Genomic DNA, 19,952 nt, shown 5'->3' with positions numbered 1-19,952 from the left:
GACCAGAGCCCTCCTCCCCTGCCGTGGGCTCCAGCCCCTTCTCACCTCCCAGTGCACAGAGTAGGTGAAGTACAGCTGATTCTCCTTGGTGGGGTCAATTTCTTGGGGCGAGGAGTTGGTACCCTCAGGCAGGGTGCATGAGCTCTTCTCGTCTGTTTTGAGGTCTGTGAGAGACAGAGATTCAGTCTGTTCCTGCAAGGGCTGGTGCCACTACCCAGGGACTGTTCTGTGGGTGCCCTTAGAGGCAGCGTGCTGCGGAGCAGTGGCTGGGAGAACAGCTGGCAACTAGAGCTTTAAAACTGTGCTCCCTTGGGTGGGATGGGGAGGGTGGGAGGGAGCCCCAAGAGGGAGGGGATATAGGTATACATAGAGCTGATGCACTTTGTTGTACAGCAGAAACTAACACAGCATTGTAAAGCAATTATAATCTAATAAAGATGAAAAAACAAAAACAAAAAAGAAACAAAAAACTGTGCTTCCCAGAACCCTGACTTTCCAAAGGGCCTTAGAGGCTGCAGAGAGGTGTGTGTGGGGAGGGGTCTGAGTCCCTATTTAGTCAAACGAATTCTTCCTTCACTCAATTCAAACATTCATTTGCTCATTCAATCAGTCCCATTCAACAGGCAAAAACAACACTGACTCACTCTCTCATACGTTCACTCACTCATTTAGTCCCCAGAGTCCCGGCACTTCAGTAATTCAATCACTCAGATGCTTCCTTCCTTCATTTACACATTTGCTCATCCTGCTATCTGTCCATTCAGTCAACCAACAAACATACAATAAATAAGCACCTACTATGTGCCAGGTACTGTGCTGGAGAGAAAGTGGTGAGAAAAGGAGACAGGGTCTCTAACTTCGAAGAGCCAGTGGAGGAGCAGCTGCTGTCAAACACTCACACGGTAAATGTCAAGCTGTAACCATGACACAGACGGGAGGAGAGGCAGTATGATGCCCCGAAAGTGCAGGGTCTATGTTTTACATAAGACTTCTACGTATGACTTTGTTTGACTATGAGGTGCCACAGCTTAAAAAACCTCCAGAAACTCACCACCACTGTGGACAAAAGGCCAGGCATGTTAAATGGAAGTGCGCCCTGTGGTGAGCTAGGGCTGCCAGGCAAGGTGAGGCCAACCAGATCCTGTCAGGCCTACAGGGCTGGGCCTGGGCTCTCAAATTCCTGCACAACTGTTCACCCGGGGCCAAGTTTAGTCTACGCCAATCACTCACACAGAGGAGCAGAAACACTGAAACCTGCTGCCCAACAGCTCTGTCGGTACCCCTGCCCCTTGTTCTTCAACCCTTTGCCCTTGAGCTGGCTGGTTCTTGTGATAGGTCCAGCAAAGCCCCAAACTGCTGTTTGGTCTTGGCCAAGTCACTGACCTCTCTGAGCCTCTGGATCCTATCATAATCAGCACATTACCTCCCGGGGTGGCTGGGTGGTGGTAAGCTGGTAAGGTGCTGTGCCGGGCCAGGAGACAACATGTCAGCTCTCCTATTGCCCCCACCTTCTCTAATGGGAATGTAGTGACCCTACCTTGGCTGGGCCCATATGCCACACTGGGGCCTATCAGCCATTTCAGGAATCAAGGGTGCAAAGACCCTGGGTGTGAAGCCCAGGCCCGTCCAGCCCTGCCCCTCTGGTCACACCTCCCCACTCACCCTCCAGCCTGATGCTCTGGGGAATCACCTCGAAGCGGACGACGCGGTATGTGTGCTCCTGGTCCTCTTCCAGGTCCTCCCGGTGGTAGTAAAGGATGAACGAGAGGTGATTGTGCAGGTAGATCTAAAACAGAGCAACGAAGAGAACAAAATAGCTAGGAGCCAAGAAACCACCAGAAAAATCACACAGGGTGACCAGCCAGGTATTAGGTCCCTTCCCTCATCTAGCAGACCCAACTGTACCAGTGTTCCAAAAACACAGCTCTTATAGCAACCCGCTACTCATGAACCCTCCAGGGCTCTGTGGGGTTTACTAGGTACAAGTTCAGACCCCTTAGGCTGGTATTCAAGGCCTTCTGTCACCCTAACATACCCAACTGCCGTCACCCTCTCAGATATGTTAGTTCGCCTGGTCTCCCTGAGTCCCCCCTCCCTGCCCCGTGAACAGTCCCCACCCTGAACTCCGTTCACAGCATTCACTTAACTAGAATGCCATCCCGACTTCACTCAGCTCAAGCCTACCTATTTTTCAAGGCCCACCTCCTCCGTGACAACCTGAACGCACATTAGCTCCCTCTGAACTCCTCGGGCACTGACCGTCAAAGCAATGGCACGGTCAGGATTGGGACTTAAGATCCAGGATCTTACACTGTCAGTTCTCTTCCCACTTATGAAAGAAGCCCTTAGAGGACAGGGATTGTGCCTCAAAAGAAATACTTTTGTTCTTTATTCCCTAAGTAATATGTGTTCAGTTTAGAAAATGACAAATATAAGAGAATCACTGTTACAATCAATGCCATTAGCATATTTCTCAGTGGCTGTGCTATAAAGTGCTTACACAGATTATCTGATTTACTCTGCACGACAACCCCCAAAGGCAGCTATGGCTATAACATACATTTTACAGATAAGGAACCCAAGGCTTAGAGAGGTGAAAGAGGTAGGCTTAAGGTCACTCACCAACTACTAAGTGGTGAAGGCAGGATTCAAAACCCAGGGAACCTGCATGCTCTTGACCACTACTGAGCTCTCTCTCTTACATACTGATGAAATTCCAGACTCCTTTTTTTTTTGGGGGGGGGCAGTAATCTTATAATTCATATAATCATATATTTATGTGGAATCTGAGTTTTTAGGCACTGTGCCTTCCACCTCCCGTGTAGCATCCGCTAGAGCCCAGCCCACAGCACTCAGACTTCTTGACAGGCCATGGCCGGGGGCACCAGGAGGAACTTGTCTTGGCCATCCCCATCTTTCCTAAGCCTAGAGCTACATGTTTCCCCCTCCTCTGTGGCCCCAAGTGCCTGTGACTTTGGGGAGTGGCTCCGCCAGCCCTCTGAGCACATCAAGACACTCTACCTTGTTGACATCCGTGAAGCCGAGCCGGTAGCCGTGTTCAAACTGCACGTCTTTCTCCTTCTTCTTGTCATCGCCGTCGCGGTTGGAGTAGAGTTCCAGCCGGGTGGCCACAGGCAGGTTATCTGCAATGCTGGAAACCCAAGGCCCCGCTCAGTCCCTCAGACCGCCTCTCCCTCAGTGCCCTCCCCTGTGGGAACTCGAGGCTGGCAGGGAGCAGAGGACAACTCACAGGTGGACATAGTAGTCCTCTGAGATCCGCTCGGCCACGAGCCGGCTTTGTTCCACGGTCAGGGTCACCGGCTTGTTGGACTGGCTGCACAGAACCTCACACTTCTTTTCACTGTTCATGAGAACCTGGAAAGGGGTGTTGACAATCCGGTCCCCTCTCAGCACCTCTCCTGCCGTAAGAGAGACAGATGGAGCTCAGAGCTTCAGCCCTGAGGTTGCTGAGGTCAGCAGAGCCCCGGAGACACAGGGCCCACCCGCAGGGCCTTCAGCAGTCCTGCAGCCTGGCACTCAATGCATTACCCTGCCTGTTCAGGCCAGGCTTGCCCACCTGACGCGCCCCTGTTGTCCCTCCTCTCTCTTTGTGCTCTAGCACCACCAGACTCTTCAGAGTGCATCAAACATGCCACGTCACCCCACGCCTCTGGGGCTCATGTCGTTTCCTTTGCCTGGAGTGCCATTCCCTGCCCCACGTTTCTGGGAAACTCTTCCTCACCTTTCAAGCTCAGCTTCTATTTCACTCTCCAGGAAGCCCTTCCTGACCTCCTTAGGACTGAGTTCGTGACTCCCTCCTCGGATTGCCCTCTGCACAGAGGCAGCATCTCACAGTGGTGAAGAGAGGGCTACTGAACCCTGGCTCTGCCACTGACTAGCTTAGCAGTCTTGGTAAGTACCTTAACCTCAATGAGCCTCAATTTCCTCATCTGTAAAATGGGGATAATAGTACCCATCTCACAGGGTTGGAGTGAGAAATAAAGCACCAGGCACAGAGTGGGAAGACAAGAAATACTATTTTTATCACCAGCATCACTTCTGCACCTTTTCATATGTCAGTGATGTGACTTTGCACAATATGTTGATAGGTTAAGTTTCTACCCTCATACCTCATTATGAGCTCTTTAAGGGCAGATAATGTTTCCTATTTATTTCTCTGTCTTCAGATCCTGGTTCAAGGAGGAAGGGAGGTAGGGTAAAATCTAGCACCTGAGATTTTCAGCCAAAACATCTTTTTAACTTAACAAACTGGCACACCCCTTGCATGCCTACTGCCTCAGATAAACCTGCTGCCAAGACGTCCCAAGAGCAGGCACCGAGCAGTTAGGGCCTGTCAACTAAACCCAACGGTGCTTTCATTCTGAGCCATTCTAACACTTCTACTGGGATGAGGTGGAACTGGGGCAAGCCGAAGGAGACCTACCAAAGCCCACAGGCGGCACTAATGCCCACACACGCTTTGTCTAACAGCTGCCTACCAGTGTGGACCCGCTTGATGTGGGACTCTTGGCCTAGTCATTCATTCATTCATTCATTCCCAAACATCCACTGGATATTGGTTATATGCTGGTTTCTGAAGAAATAATGTTGAACAGACATACGGAGCTTATGGTCTAGTGGAAAGGCGGATTGATTAGTCAGGATAATGTGAAGGTATAGTACAATATGAGGAACTTGCTCTAGATGTGGGGGAGTAGGTCTAGGACAGTTTCTCTGAGGAAGTAATGCTTGAAGTGAGCTCTAAAGGAAGAGAGACTTAAGTAGGCAAAGAGATAGGGGAAGACTATTCTAGACAGAAGGGAACAGCACGCACAAAGGCTCCCTGCCTGGTTGGAGGGTGGGGGGTAGGCAGGGGGATGACGCGGTAAATGTAAGAGGCCTGTGCGGCTGCAGTGTACACAGCAAGGGTGACTTGAGGCGCACTGGAGATACGGGCTGGAGCTGGACCTCAGGGGGCATGTGGGCCAACAGGAAGTTTGATCTCTATCGAGAGAGCCACAAAAACCAATAAAGGGTTTCTAACAGTGGCGGCAGGAGACATTATCCAATTCTGGTTACAGATCACTCTGGCTGTTCTGTGAAGAAAATATCGGAGATGCACGGAACTGGCTGGGGGAGATGGCAGTCAGCTGTGCAAGTGGGCGCTGATGGTGGCTGGATTAGAGGGTATAGTGAGGGAGGAAACAAGTACACAGATTCAGGAGCTACTGAGGAGGTGAAATCTAGGGGGGCTGGTGCTGGCTGACACAAAGGATGAGTGAGGAGTGGTGCCTATCAGGAAGACTATGAGGTTTCTACAACCAAGTTCCAGTTGGGGGGAAAATGGGAAAAACAGCAAATTTAGACTGAAGGCATTTTTTCAGTTGGGATATGTCAAGTGGCTATGTCAAGCAGGCAGTCAGATATCCAAATCTGAGGGTCAGAGGAAAGGTCAGGGCTATAGATAGATGCTGTGAGTTGTTGGGATACAGATGGTAAGTGGCAGGGCCACAGGCTTTACCACAGTGGGGAGAACCACTCAGCTGTGCAAAGTAGCACTCTGACAAGAGTGGATGAGGCCACTCAGGAGAGGGGGGAGGGTAAAAAGGGGCCTGGATAAGGTCTCTACACCTCTCCCCTGCTTTCCCCCTCCTTTAGAAGGCTAGTTATGCAGATGAGCCTGCAAAACCCAGGGATGAACTGGCCGGTGGGAGGGCAAGAACACCAGTAAGATATGTGCATGGCCCACTGCTGCAATGATCTGGGTCATCCTCTGCCATTTTACAGATGACAATGCTAAGAACCAGACCCAGATAGTGACTAGCTTATGACAGTGACTGTGGTAGTGCTAAGCCCCTGGGCTCTTTCCTCTACACCATGCCTTACCACTCACTTCTTTTCAGTAAGGTCAATAAGGAACTCACTTGAGGAAAGGGAGAACATACAGAGAGAGGAACGGGGCTGAAGATCAAGTAAGGTGGGTATCACTTCTTGATATTTAGAAATTATTGATACATTTAAGCCAAGAAAGAGGACATACTGGCCTGGAACAGCTCATTTCTAATACAGAAGTATTCATTTTAATTTTTAAAGCTGGGAGCAGACAGCCAGCCACACTAAACGAGCAACAAGCTGAGTGGACCCTCTAAGCGAGTCTGATGTTATACTCCAGTACATCTGCCGCAGACATTTCCCCACCCCCCCGCCACGATATGAATCTCCACCAACATGATAATCAGGAGCACAGCCCTTGGACAGCCCAAATGAACCTTTCTGGAAAAGGCAGTCTAGACAACAGAAAGAATTCTGTTTTTAGAGTTAAAAAACCTGGGTTAGGGCTTCCCTGGTGGCGCAGTGGTTGAGAATCCGCCTGCCGATACAAGAGACACGGGTTCGTGCCCTGGTCCGGGAAGATCCCACATGCCGCGGAGCAACTAAGCCCGTGAGCCATGGCCGCTGGGCCTGCGCGTCCGGAGCCTGTGCTCCGCAACGGGAGAGGCCACAACAGTGAGAGGCCCGCATACCGCAAAAAAAAAAAAAAAAAAACCACTGGGTTAAGATCTCAATTTCTCTACCCATTGACCATGTGACCACAAGCAAGTTTTTCAAACCTCTGAAGCTGCTGTGCCCTCTACTATGGCACGGAGGCCATCATACCTGGCATTGTCGAGTTACAGTCGGAACCAAGTAAGACAGTGCACAGAGTGTACTGCTTAAGGCTATGGACCCTGAAGCCAGAGCTCCTGGGCTCTGCCACCAACTCGGCGAGTGACCTGTAGCAAGTGACTTCACCTCCTGTGCCTGACTTCTGTTATCTGGGATAAGGGGATAGTAAGAGTAACTACCTCAGAGGGCTGTTGTGAGAATTAACTAAGGTAAGCAGAGACGTGCTTAGAACAATGCCCGGCTCATTGTTAGAGCCCTTTAAGTATTAACAGTGATGATGATGAGGACGTAGAGTACAAGGCTTGCGACCCAACAGGCATTCAATCAAGGCTGTTTCTGCTCCACTCAGGGAGGACAAAAACTTTTACTGAATAACAACTGTGTGTCAGACACTGGGTCAGCAGTGGCGGAGAGAGAGAGACACATAAGACATGATCCCGCTGCTCAAAGAGCCCCTAGGCCACAGAGGGGACACTACACAAAGCTGGAACGAGACACAGTGTGGCAGGATAACTTTTGTACCCGGAAGTTTCCATTTCTATGAGGCAGGAACATTCCCCAGCTTCACGGAGGTTAAGGTCACGCAGTATCACACTGAGGTGTGCCCAACTGCTCAGCCTTGGGCTGTAGATGAGTCCACCCCAGCTCACAGGGGAAGGGAGGAGCTGCTGTGAGGGGTGTGGAGGACACAACAGGTCAGGCTTCCCAGCAGCGGCAAGGTGGCCGGAGCACGGCATGGTGCGGAGAGAAAAGAAGGGTAAGCGGTAGAGGCAGCAGGAGCAGCCCAGGCCCCGAGACTGACCTCCACCCAACTGTACAAGGCGAGACTTCGGGACTGGCGGTGCTGCCTGCTTTTGGTCGAGGCCTGGCCCAGCTGGTCTGGGACATCCGATACTTGGCAGTAGGTACACCTGTTGGCTAGGGGTTCTGGAAACATCTGAGCCATGGGTAGCCCTGATGGAGAAGGCAGCCCTTTCAGGGGACTGCTCAAGAGCCAGTTCTCTCCTTTCCCCTCCCTAAGCTACAGGAGAATAGGAAAGTCTCTTAAGTTCCTGAAGTCAGGAAGGGCATCCTTCCAAGTTTTTATCTCCAGGACTTAACACTGAGATGGCAGAGTAAGTACTAATAATCATGTCCTCAAGAGAGGCCACCAAATGTCTTTTCCTTTAAGCCTGAAATTCCACCAAATGAAGAATTATTTGAATTAAAATAAAATGGCTGCTATTTATGAACACATATGCCAGACACTGCGCTGGGTGCTTCACACATCTGAGGCAAGGCCTGCACAGCTTAGCAAGAACTATGGTGATGTCCCTGCTTCCATTAGGGCCAGAGGTAATCACCCATTCTTTTAATTAAAAGCAGAGCAGGTTACAGAAGCCACAAGAAACAGAAGGGGATATCTAGAAATCAAGGAGAGCCAGTTGGAGCAGTAGCCAAGGGCTCTAGCTCTGAAGCCTGACTACATGGATTCCAAGCCCAGTTTAGGCATTAATTAACAGTATAACCACAGGCAAGTCACTTACCCTGTAAAATGGGAATAAACACCACACTACCTCCTTCGGGATGTTATGAGTATTAAATAAGCTAATCTGTATATAAACTACGTAGAATGGTGTCCAGCACATGGTAGGTGCTATATAAGGGTTAACTGCTATTAACATTATGAAAGATCTGAGTTCCTCTTTGGGATAGCGTGACAGCAGTGTGAGAGAAGAACTTACCCAGATTCTCTGCCTTGTAGGTTATTTTGCTGGGCTGGCAGAAGGGCAGTGAGTAGTATTCATAAGGCAGCTGGGTGCGAGAGCTGGTGAGCTTCACAGCCTAGTGGGAGAAGAGAGGCCATTATTCCTCAACCCAGAAATCAAGATGACTGTTTCAGTAATCCTCCCTGGTACCCACTCATCTTTAGTATACTCGGCATTATTACCTAATAAGCAAACTAACCGCAGCAGACACAACTCTGGTATACTATACAATTATTTCACAGTTCACTAGTTTTAGATTACATTATAGATTTTGTTTAAAATCACAACCAAATCCAATATATACTCAGAGTCCTTAACATGCTGATATCCTCTGACCCTATAATTTCACTTCTGGGTATCTTTCCTAAAGAAATAACTCCAAATAAGAGAAAAAACTTCAGGTACAAAGAGCTCACTCCTCATTCCTAACCACAGTGGTCTTTTGCCTCTAGTTCCTTGAGCCTGACCAGCTCTCTCCTGCTTCAGGCTTTGAACCTGCTCCTCTCAGCCCAACTCTCTGACTCTTTCTCACATTTGGTCTCAGCTTAAATCCCCTCACCTTTGAGTCCTTTCCTAATCATCTTATCAAAGGAATTCCCTCATCTTCTGTATTTAAACACTTCTAGTTATCTTTGTAGCACGTCTGATAAAATGTAATTATTTTGTTTTTGTTTTTCCAGAGAAATCAGCCTCCCCTACTAGAATTCAAGATTAAGCTCCATGAGGGCAAGGACCGTATGTGTCTTGCTTACCTATGTAACCGCCGTGCCTAGAGATCTAGGTACACAGTACGTGTTCAATAAATGTTTGCACAATGAAAAAAGAGAGAAAAAAATGGAAAAACAGCTAAATGCCCCATATGGGAAATTGGTCAATAAAACACAATATATTCATTCAATTAAATATTATGCAACCATTAAAGATGAAGTTTAAGAAGACCATGAAGAAGAACATTTAGGAAGTGATGCAACCACACAGAATGCAGCTCTGGAAACAGTGACAGCCACAGACAACTCCCCAAAACATGGATAAAATAGAACCAATCAAAAGGCTGCAAAAATATTAAATTTAATTAATTAATCAATTAATTATTTTAAAGGGTTTTTTTTGATGTGGACCGTTTTTAAAGTCCTTATTGCATTTGTTACAATGTTGCTTCTGTTTTGTTTTGGTTTTTTGGCTGCGAGGCATATGGGATCTTAGCTCCCTGACTAGGGATTGAACCCACAACCCCCTGCATTGGAAGGCGAAGTCTTAACCACTGGATGGCCAGGGAAGTCCCAAATTTTAATTTAAATGCAACTAAAATTATCTTTGCTATTTAAAAACTATTAACCGTTCCTCATACACCATCTGAAAGTATAGTTTTTAGAATCCAGGTCCACAATCCTTACTTAAAACTCTTGCTTTGGAATTAGGAATTTTTCTAATTTTAAAAGAGCAATGTGGTATATTATAAAACCATGGGTTTTATAACAACCCCCAGCTGGGTCTGGAGCAATATCCCACATTCAATGACGAGGAAATGCAAACATATTCATACTAAGTGGGAAAAATAAAGTTAATAAACAGTTCAGGTCAGGTCTCGCCTACAATGAGTTTAGAAAAACTCTAAGTTTCAGAGCTTTTTAGATGTTGGATTGAAGGATATGGGACCACTATTAAGCATTTCATGAACTGCTTGAGGCAAAATGACCAAAAAGTTATTATCTGTTATAACAGCCTGTTATTTTGTGTTTCTTAGCATTCTCTCCTTCTGGACAATCAAAAAAGAATCCACATTACAAAGAAACTGAATCTCACCTTTATGTCCCCTCCCACCCTCTCCCTTCCCACCCAAGGTGTAGCTCTCACATGCCCAGCTTGGCAAGACTGAAGCCAGAGCCACCCTGTCCTCCCCATGCCACAAGCTTTGCTCTGGAGGGGGCTTCTGGCAGAAGCACTGGGAGGAAGGGTACTGCGGCGCTTAAGAGCCGGGCTCTGAACTAACCCTATGTCTCCCTCACAATGTGACCTTGGGCAAGTTGGTTCACTTCCTCGGGCCTCAGTTTCCATAACTGTAAAATGTTCAGTAAATCTCTAAAACATACAGTATCTGCCTCAGAGGGCTCTTGGGGGGCATCTTGAGCTAAGCCATGCATAATGCCTGGCATGTAAATAATCCTCAATAAAGGTGACTTTAATTATTGTTCCCGAAAATTACAAGTCTGACTTCCAAGGAAGAGGGATGCTCACAGTAATGCAACACAGGGAATGGTGCATTTGCCTGTTACTACTACATAGTTCTAAATGCAGACACTTTCTAATAGTCATTGATCATATGTATTTATCCACCCTACCAGGCTATGTACTAGGAGCTGGTGACACAGCAGTAACCGAGAAAGATAATATCCCAGCCCTCGTAGAACTTGATTCGTGGTAGTTTTCGTTTTTCCACAAATGTATTATATTTGTAACCTCTAAACTGGTTAACTCCCCCTGGATAATGAAAAGTTGCTTGCATCTAATGCCCCAAATAAGCATGACAGGTAGCAATTTTGCAAATGCCCAAAATGTGGCGGCAAACAAAAGCACATGTACATGACAGCATGTCAGGTGGATGGCTCTTTGTGATTTTCTGGGCTTCTGTTCCCCCTTTTGAACACTGTGATGCTTAGGACAGGATAAAAACTTTATTTTCACACAATCTCACCGCTTTGCTTTTGCACAGACCAGTAAAGATGTGGTTCCCACAACAAGAAATGTACATTTTAGGAGCAGAATTTATTTTCATTACTTTGTAAGTTTTGCTAGACCTTTGTACAGAATCACTAAGGATTTGAAGGACTACTTAGAAACTTCAACTATACGTTATTTTGCCTATGGGGGACTAATGTGGTAGTCAAGAAGCTGGGGGTTTATGGAAGTGTGAGAATGCCGAGTACCCTACACTGTAAACACTGCACAGAAAAAAAGACTAAGAAAAATAACCCAAAGTATATTAAGAGTGGTTATATTTGGGTGATGGTAGAGAGGAGTCCCTATAGCTGGGAGCTCTGGTACAAGGTCACACCCCTTGTCTGGTGGCCAGTGCTCTCGCCTCAGTGTGGGAGAACTCTGCAGCTGGCCACTCCAGTTCTAGAGCCTTCCATAGGACTCTGTATCACAGCTTAATATCTCCCCTCTGCCCAGTCCTGCTTCCCTTACTCCCTCCCAAGTGCCAACCCTGAGCAACTAGTCAATAAATCTCTTGCACCAAATCTCCACCTTAGAGTTTGTTTCCTCGGAAACGAGATCCAAGAAGATCCACCACCAACCCTCAGCCGTGTTTAGGGCTCTGAGAATGCCACCAAGAGTCCGAGACATTAACCAAGGTGCCAGCCTGCCCACTGCCCCGATCAACCATATTTTAAAGGACTCTCCCATAACCCTATCACAGGTGACTGACCCACAGGTGGGCATCTAGGCTGACAAGGTGAGGTGGCCCAGTTGGCTGTTCTTCTGGACTCTGATTTAGGGCAATGCTTTCAAATCCTAATCACTCATGTACCAACTTGGCCTATCTACTTACCACTTATTCTGCTATTTTCTTGGATATGATTCATTTTTAGGTAAATACCTTTATTTAAGAAGCAAACATTTTAACACTATTAAAAATGGAAAAACAACAACGACAGCCATGAAATCATGAGTTGAAGTAATGGCTATAATTTCTAGTATAATTAAAACAAAACAGCTATTAAAATAAAACATACGTGTCAGCCACTTAAAATCATCTCATATACCACCACTCAGATATGCAGTGCACCGTTTGGAAATAATGAACTGGAGAATCCTGGCAGAAGCTAAAATCGAAAAAAAAAAAGGCCATAATAGGCTGCGTATACACAGATGATATGAGTTATGCAGAGAAAGCTGTCAACAGAGAGGAGGATGAAGAGAGGCAGAGATGTCACAGAGAAGGAGGCAGGTTGAGAGAGATGGAGACACAGAAAGAGGTGGACACAGAAGCGAGTGAAAGTGAGAGAGAAACAAAGACAGGGGAAGAACCAGAAACAGAGCCAGAGCCAAAGAGAAAGAGAGAGAAAATGCACTCATACGGGCAGAGATGCAGAGACAGCCAGAGGCAGAGAGAGAGGAGAGGCGGCGGGGCCCGAGGAACACCCCACTCCCTCCTGTGCGCAGTAAATCCTCTTCCTCCCAGGCTGAGCAGCACTGGTCTGGGTTCTCTGCAACCACAGGACGGACGTGACCAGCTCTCCACAGTCCTCTGGCCAGGTTGCCCAGCACAGAGGTTCCCACAGACCAGGAACGCACTTACCTTGATTTCTACAGGGTCGTTCTGGTGGAAGTTGATTGGTGCGACCCCAGGAACATAGAAGGCCCCAGTGTCACACGTGAGAGAGAGAAGCAGCAGGGACCACGGCAACCAATCCTGCTTGGAAGAAGAGAGGTAGCGGTCGGAATGCGGGAAAGAGGTGAACAACCCTCGGGCACCGTCACATCCGCTTTAACTGACGCAGTCTCATCCCCACTCTGAGAAGCCTGAGGCCCCCCCAAGGGCTACCCTCTAAATGCCCCCAAGGGTGCTATGAGGCACTGATCCTGCACTTCCAGAAACGAGCCACAAACTGAGTGCAGTAATTAACAGCAGGGCGAAAGGGCAGAGTAATACAGGAGCCACGGCTCCCCACTCTTCGAGCAATGTGCCTTCCATCACGTCACACGTATCACTGTCCTGTAGGGCGGGCAGGAAACAAAGCTCCACAGTGTCCCATTAATTCCCATTTCTCCACATAGCAACGGGCTTGCTTTGTCAGGAAGCTCCTATGGCACCAGTACATTTTCCTACAAACCGTCTCCAGAAGAGTCCTGACCCCACCGCCTCCCATCCTCTGCGTCCTCAGCTCCGTTCACACCAGCCTTCTTGTCTCCTGACAGCGAGTCCTTCTCCATCCCCTCAGGGCCATCACCTTCACTGCTCCCTCCATCAGAATGCCCTTCCCACAGGTACCTGCCTGGCTCATGTCTCATCCCTTATTCCATTCAGGTCTCTCTCAAATGTCACTTCCTCAGAGAAGCCTCCACCAACTAGCCCGTCTAAAATGGCCTCCTCAGGGCTCCTATCACCCATTCTCCAACCTCGTACTCCACTTCTCCTCGTGGACTTAGCTAATTGGCATGGACATACGTATCTGTTTCCTTGTGTATTACCTGTCCCCCTTCACTTGAATGTAATCTCTGTGGGAGCAGGGACTGTGTCCCCAGTACCTGGCACCTGGGAATCAAAGGAGTACCCCATCAAAGCATCTCTTTCCCTTCATTAATATGCTTCGCCCCCTCAAGGTACTAGAAGAGCTTCTTTCCCTCTGCCTGGCTTGAACAAGGAACTTTGTCATCCACACACCTGGATGACCAACTCAACTGTGCGGCTGCATCTGCCTTCTCTCTCCACCCCTTTCACCGCTGTGGCATTTCAGACCCTCATTTCCTCCCATCAGACACTGGCCACAGCCTCCTGATCGCCTTGTCCCCACATCCTTCAAGTCACAATCACCACCATACACACACACACACACACACACTCTCTCTCTCTCTCTCTCTCTCTCTCTCTCTCTCTCTCTCTCTCTCTCTCTCTCTCTCTCAGACGATTCTTTCTGTAACTCAGTGTTACAGGGTATCAGAATCACTCAGGGGGCTTGCCAAAAATGTAGACTCATCTGTATTTTTACCAGGAGCACAAGTTGAGGAAAACTGGCTTTCAGAGTTTAAGGTTCTGAGCTTGTGCACTAGTTTAGATACAAAGCCTGGTCAAACTCTTAAAAGCAATATATTCATAGAGTGCTTTCCTCTGATCTGCTGTGATGTTTATAAGTATCTGTCAGCTGATGTGCATTATGAAATATGAAATATAGTCTGACCCCAACAAAAACAGTGAAAAATGGCTAAGACAGTTGTATTGAATCTGGTAATCACAAGGTCAGCAGAATTAGGGGTGAAAGCAAGATCTTTAAAAGAAATGACAAGACAAAAATGTGGAAAAATGTCTCATGGGGTAGGATCCTGTATAGGAAGTCAGTATGTTTCCCCCCCCTCTGTCATTTTTATTAAATTTTTATTTTTAAATAAATTTAGACTCACAGAACATACTATGAGAGTTCCCATATACTCTTCACCCACTTTCCTCTAATGTTAACATATTACATAACCATGGGTAAGAGAGGCCTTAAAAAAAATAACTAGGTTAAAAAAGTTTTGAAAAAGCAAAACATATACAGTAAATATTTGCGAAGATTATGGAAAAACCCGAACAAACTTTTTGGCCAATCCAGTAATTCGAACAGTACAAATGGGTATAACCATGAAAAAGAAATCTTCCTCCCTCTTCAGCTCCCCATAGACAACTGCTAGCACCAGTTCCTTGAAAATCCCTCTGGAGATATTCCATGCACATACAAAGGGAAGCCTTTAGTAGCATGAGTTTGCCTTGATACAGCAACAACAAACAGATTTTTATTCTTTCTGTGAGAGAAAGCCTACTGACTGTGGGCTGGTTACAGCTTCTGATTTCCTCTCCATCAAGTAGAGGATTTCCTCCACTTGACCAGTCATCAGAAGATTCTAGCCCTCCCTCTTTGCTAAGCCTCACTGGGCAGTCCTTAGATTGAGTGCTTTGTGTGAGAGAAATAAATCCTGTCCTTTGTTTTCCTCAAATTCCTCTTTGAACCTGAATTCCAGTTAACTAAATGCAAGGAAGACAAACTCTGTACTACTGACAACAAATGTCAGCCAAAAGTCATTTAAAAATAATAACCCAACTCTAAATTTTTGAAAAATGATACAGAAAACAGACAATCTTCACACATAGATACTATCAACAGATCACAAATCAATTTATCTCAGAGGAAGGATCAACAGATGAAAAATGGCAAAGAATTATTTCCACAATATGCTAGAATCTTTGAATAATATAAGTTGGCAACCAAAAGTAATTCAGAAGTTCAGTTTAGAATTAATGACTATACCAAGATGATACTGTTAGTTTTAGATATTAAAATGTCACTGTTTCGATATTTTCATATGGCTGGAGGGATTATAAACTGAAACATTTCTGGGGGGCAATTTGACGCTATCAAAATCCTCGCCCCATAAAAGTCCCCCAGAAGTGCATACTCTTTGACCCTGCAGTTCTACTTCTAGACATGTTAAGAAAAATATGACAAATATGCCAAAATGTACATAAAAGGTTGTTCACCACAGGGTTATTTAAAATAGTGAAATAGTTCACAACTTACAATTGTAAAATGTCCAATATTAGTGGAATGGGTTAAATTATAGTGTAACCACTTATCCTTTTATGTAGTCATTAAACACAATGATATACTTCTCGAGTAGGAATATTCAAGCTTTAGATTTATGTAGAAAAAGCAGGGGATAGAAACCTGCTCAGCAAGATATGCCCCTCTCTTTTAAAGTTATGTTTGAGAAAATGAGGTGATGTTTTCCTTTTTTGCATATCTGTATTTTCCAGTTTTTCTTTGGGGATTATACATATTTATACCACTTAAGAAAAATAATAAAATAAATTAGGCAAAAGAAAACATCACTGTTCTGAACGCCTAGGTTAGAGCAATTCTAGCTTGGCATGGAATGAACTCTACCTGCTGGCCCCAAGATGCCTTTCCATCAGCACCTCCCACCTTTTCTTTCTAAGCCTTCAGGAAGACCCCAAGTTTGTCTCTGCCCTTGGCAAGCAGACTTGCCCAGGTGAGGCAGCCTTCAAGGCCTTTGCTCAGGCTGTTTCTGACACTTGCCCTTACCTAATTCAAGTCCTACCTACACTTGGAGGTCCAGTTGAAATGTTGCTTCCTTCAAGAACCCCTCAGACCCCTACAGGAGGAATTATCCTCTTTCTTCTTTATTTTTCAAGGCACTTGGCAAATATCTCTACAATGACACTAGAGGCAAGAAATTGGAAACTACCCAACACCCAAATGAACTTTCACATCTATACATGTTCAAAGACTGCTGCTTAAGTTATCTGACAAATATTTAAATCTGTACTTGTTTAAGATCCTACTATAGCAGTTTTCATGTTATATTATGGTTTAAGTATCTGCCATCTCTCCACCTGCACTAATCACTTGTCTGGCTTTGTTGATGTGAGTACTCAACAAAATCCTTATCAAACAGGCTAACAAGCATCAACTAACCTCTGATCTATAAAAATATAAAATCATCCATTCACATACAGGTTGAATACTATGGTTCTTAATCTTTGCTATATCCACTTGATAACTGGTTTTTTTCAAATCCTCAAATTTAAGGAGTTCTTGACACCTCCCACCTTTCCAGCTGTCCAAGGACCTACTGTGAGAATCCCTGAGACATCTATTACCTCTATACCCTATCTGTACATCTAGGATACTGGTTCTCAACCCTGATGCACATTAGAATAACCTGGGGAGTAAATGGATTAAATTCCCAATCAAAAGACATACAGTGGCTGAATGGATAAAAAAACAAGATCCAGTGATATGCCGCCTGTAAGAGACACATCTAAAGACACACACAATGAAAGTGAAAGGATAGAAAAAGATGTTCCACGTAAACAATAACCAGAAGAAAACAGGAGTAGCTATACTTATATCAGACAAAATAGACTTTCAATCAAAAGCTGTGCCTAGAGACAAAGAAGGTCATTATATGATGACAAAAGGGTCAATTCAATAGGAAGATAAAATAATTATAAATATATATGCACCCAACATCAGAGCACCTAAATATATAAAGCAAATATTGACAGATCTGAAGGGAGAAATTGACAGCAATGCAATAATAGTAGGGGATTTTAATATCCCAATTACAATACTGGATAGAACATCCAGATAGAAAACTGTTAAACAGCTGACTTGAACAACACTACAGACCAAATGGACCTATATATACATATAGACATATATAGAACCTTCCACCCAATAGCAGAAGAATACACATCTACTCAGGTGCACATGAAACGTTCCCCAGCACAGACCACATGTTAGGTCACAAAACAAGTCTTAACAAATTTGAAAAGAGTGAAATCATTCCATGTATCTTTTCTGACCACAAAGGAATGAAATTAGAACTCAATGACAGCAGAAAATGGGAAAATCTGCAAATAGGTGAAAACTAAACAACACCCTCTTAGATCAAAGAGGAAGTTGAACAAGAATTTTAAAGGTACCTTAAACAAAAGAAAAAAAAAATGACAAAATTTACGAAATGCAACAAAAGCAGTACTAAGAAGTTTACAGTGATAAATGCCTACATTAAAAAAAAACACAACAAACCTCATACAAACAACCCAACTTTAATCTCAAGGGACCAGAAAAAGAACAAATTAAGTCCAAGTTAGCAGAAGTAAGGAAATAATAAGATTAGAGCAGAAATAAATTGAAAAGAGAATGTTAAAAAATAGGAAAAAAAAACAGAACTGTGTTGGTTTTTTGAAAATACGGACAAGCCCTTAGCAACACTAAGGAGAAAAAGACTCAAATAAATAAAATCAGAAATAAAAGAGGAGACATTACAACAGATGCCTAAGAAACAAAAAGGATCATAGGGTCTATTGTGAACAATTATAGGTCAACAAATTGAAGAAAAAGGAGACTGAATCAGTAATCAAAAACCTCCCAACAAAGAAAAGTCCAGGAGTAGATGGCTTTAAAGGTAAATTCTAACAAACATTCAAAGACGAGTTAATACCAATCCTTAAACTCTTCCAGAAATACAAGAGGGAACACTTCCAAACTCATTCTATGAGGCCAGCATCACCCTGATACCAAAATCAGACAAAGATACCACAAGAAAAGAAAACTATAGACTAATATCCTTGATGAACACAGTTGCAAAAATCCTCAATAAAATACCAGCAAATTGAATTTAACATCTTGATAAAAGGAGCACATACCAAGATCAAGTGGGATTTATCCCTGGGATACAAGGATGGTTCAACAAATGCAAATCAATCAATGTGATAAACTACATTAACAAAACAAAACAAAAAAATCACATAATCTTTTCAATAGACACAGAAAAAACATTTAACAAAGTTCAACATCCATTCATGGACTTCCCTGGTGGAGCAGTGATTAGGAATCCACCTGCCAATGCAGGGAACACGGGTTTGAGCCCTGGTCCAGGAAGATCCCACATGCCGTGGAGCAACTAAGCCCATGTGCCACAACTCCTGAGCCTGCACTCTACAGCCCGTGAGCCATAACTACTGAGCCCGCACTCCACAACTATGGAAACCCACACTCCTAGAGCCCCTGCCCCACAACAAGAGAAGAAGCTGCTATGAGAAGCCTGCACACTGCAATGAAGAGTATTCCCCGCTTGCTACAACTAGAGAAAGGCTGCGCACAACGAAGACCCGACGCAGGCAAAAAAAAAAAAAAAAAAAAAAAGAAAAAATCCAATCATGATTTAAATTCTCAAAAAAAAAGTAGAAAAGGAACTTACCTCAATGCAATAAAGGCCACGAATGAAAAGCCCACAGTTAACATCATTATTTCTTGCTAATCAAAAATATATGTGTTCTACCTCCTACACTGCTGGTGGGAATGAAAACTGGTGCAGCCACTATGGAGAACAGTATGGAGGTTCCTCAAAAAACTAAAAATAGAGTTGCCGTATGATCCATCAATCCCACTCCTGGGCATATATCCAGACAAAACTATAATTTGAAAAGATCCATGCACCCCTATGTTCATAGCATCACTATTTACAATAGCCAAGACATGGAAAAAAACCTAAATTTCCATCAACTGATGAATGGATAAAGAAGATGTGGTAAATACATACGTGTGTGTGTATACACACACACACACACACACACACACACATACACACACACTGGAATATTACCCAGCCATAAAAAAGAATGAAATGCCATTTGCAGCAACATGGATGGATCTAGAGATTATCATACTAAGCGAAGTAAGTCAAAAAGAGAAAGACATATACTGTATGATATCACTTATACGTGGAATCTAAAATACAACACAAATGAACATATCTACAAAACAGAAACAGACTCCTCACAGATATAGAGAACAGACTTGTGGTTGCCAAGGGGGAGGCAGGGTGGGGGAGGGAAGGATTGGGAGGTTGGGATTAGCAGGTGCAAAGTATTATACATATGATGAATAAACAACAAGGTCCTATTGTATAGCACAGGAAACTATATTCAATATAGTTAAACCATAATGGAAAAGAATATGAAAAAGAATATATGTATAACTGAATGACTTTGCTGTACAGCAGAAATTAACACAACATTGTAAATCAACTATACTTCAATAAAATTTTTTAAAATATATATGTGTTCTAAATTTCCCTTCCTAGGAAGCCAGAGTCCACACTTTTTTGCCTTATCTGATATGTGATGTGAAGCCAGGGCAGAGGATTACAATCTCTTATGGTTATCAAGCCAATTAAATCTAAGAAGTTACTCCAGTTCTTTTGAAACAGAATCCTCCAATCTTAGCAGAGAGACACTGCCCTGGGGAACTC

General features: G+C 44.7%; 1 protein-coding gene across 2 annotated transcripts in view; it reads right to left on the bottom strand.

Annotated features, from left to right (window-relative positions):
• The window catches only part of TM9SF4 (transmembrane 9 superfamily member 4), a 55,448-nt gene that overhangs the window by 19,824 nt on the left and 15,672 nt on the right, over nt 1-19,952 (bottom strand). For both annotated transcript variants that reach the window (XR_010836528.1, XM_059038248.2), the window contains exons 2-7: nt 12,715-12,828; nt 8,391-8,490; nt 3,251-3,419; nt 3,022-3,151; nt 1,663-1,786; nt 46-164 (exon numbers count right to left, since the gene is read on the bottom strand). Coding sequence is in view for 1 of the 2 variants with exons in the window: in XM_059038248.2 (XP_058894231.1) it covers nt 46-164; nt 1,663-1,786; nt 3,022-3,151; nt 3,251-3,419; nt 8,391-8,490; nt 12,715-12,828 (756 nt within the window). In the remaining variant the exon portion in view is untranslated. The remainder of the gene's footprint in view (nt 1-45; nt 165-1,662; nt 1,787-3,021; nt 3,152-3,250; nt 3,420-8,390; nt 8,491-12,714; nt 12,829-19,952) is intronic.

The sequence above is a fragment of the Kogia breviceps genome, chromosome 14, assembly GCF_026419965.1.
Source record: "Kogia breviceps isolate mKogBre1 chromosome 14, mKogBre1 haplotype 1, whole genome shotgun sequence".
Lineage (NCBI taxonomy): Eukaryota > Metazoa > Chordata > Mammalia > Artiodactyla > Physeteridae > Kogia > Kogia breviceps.
Note: the sequence above shows the minus strand (reverse complement) of the source record. Positions and strands in the feature narration are given on the sequence as shown.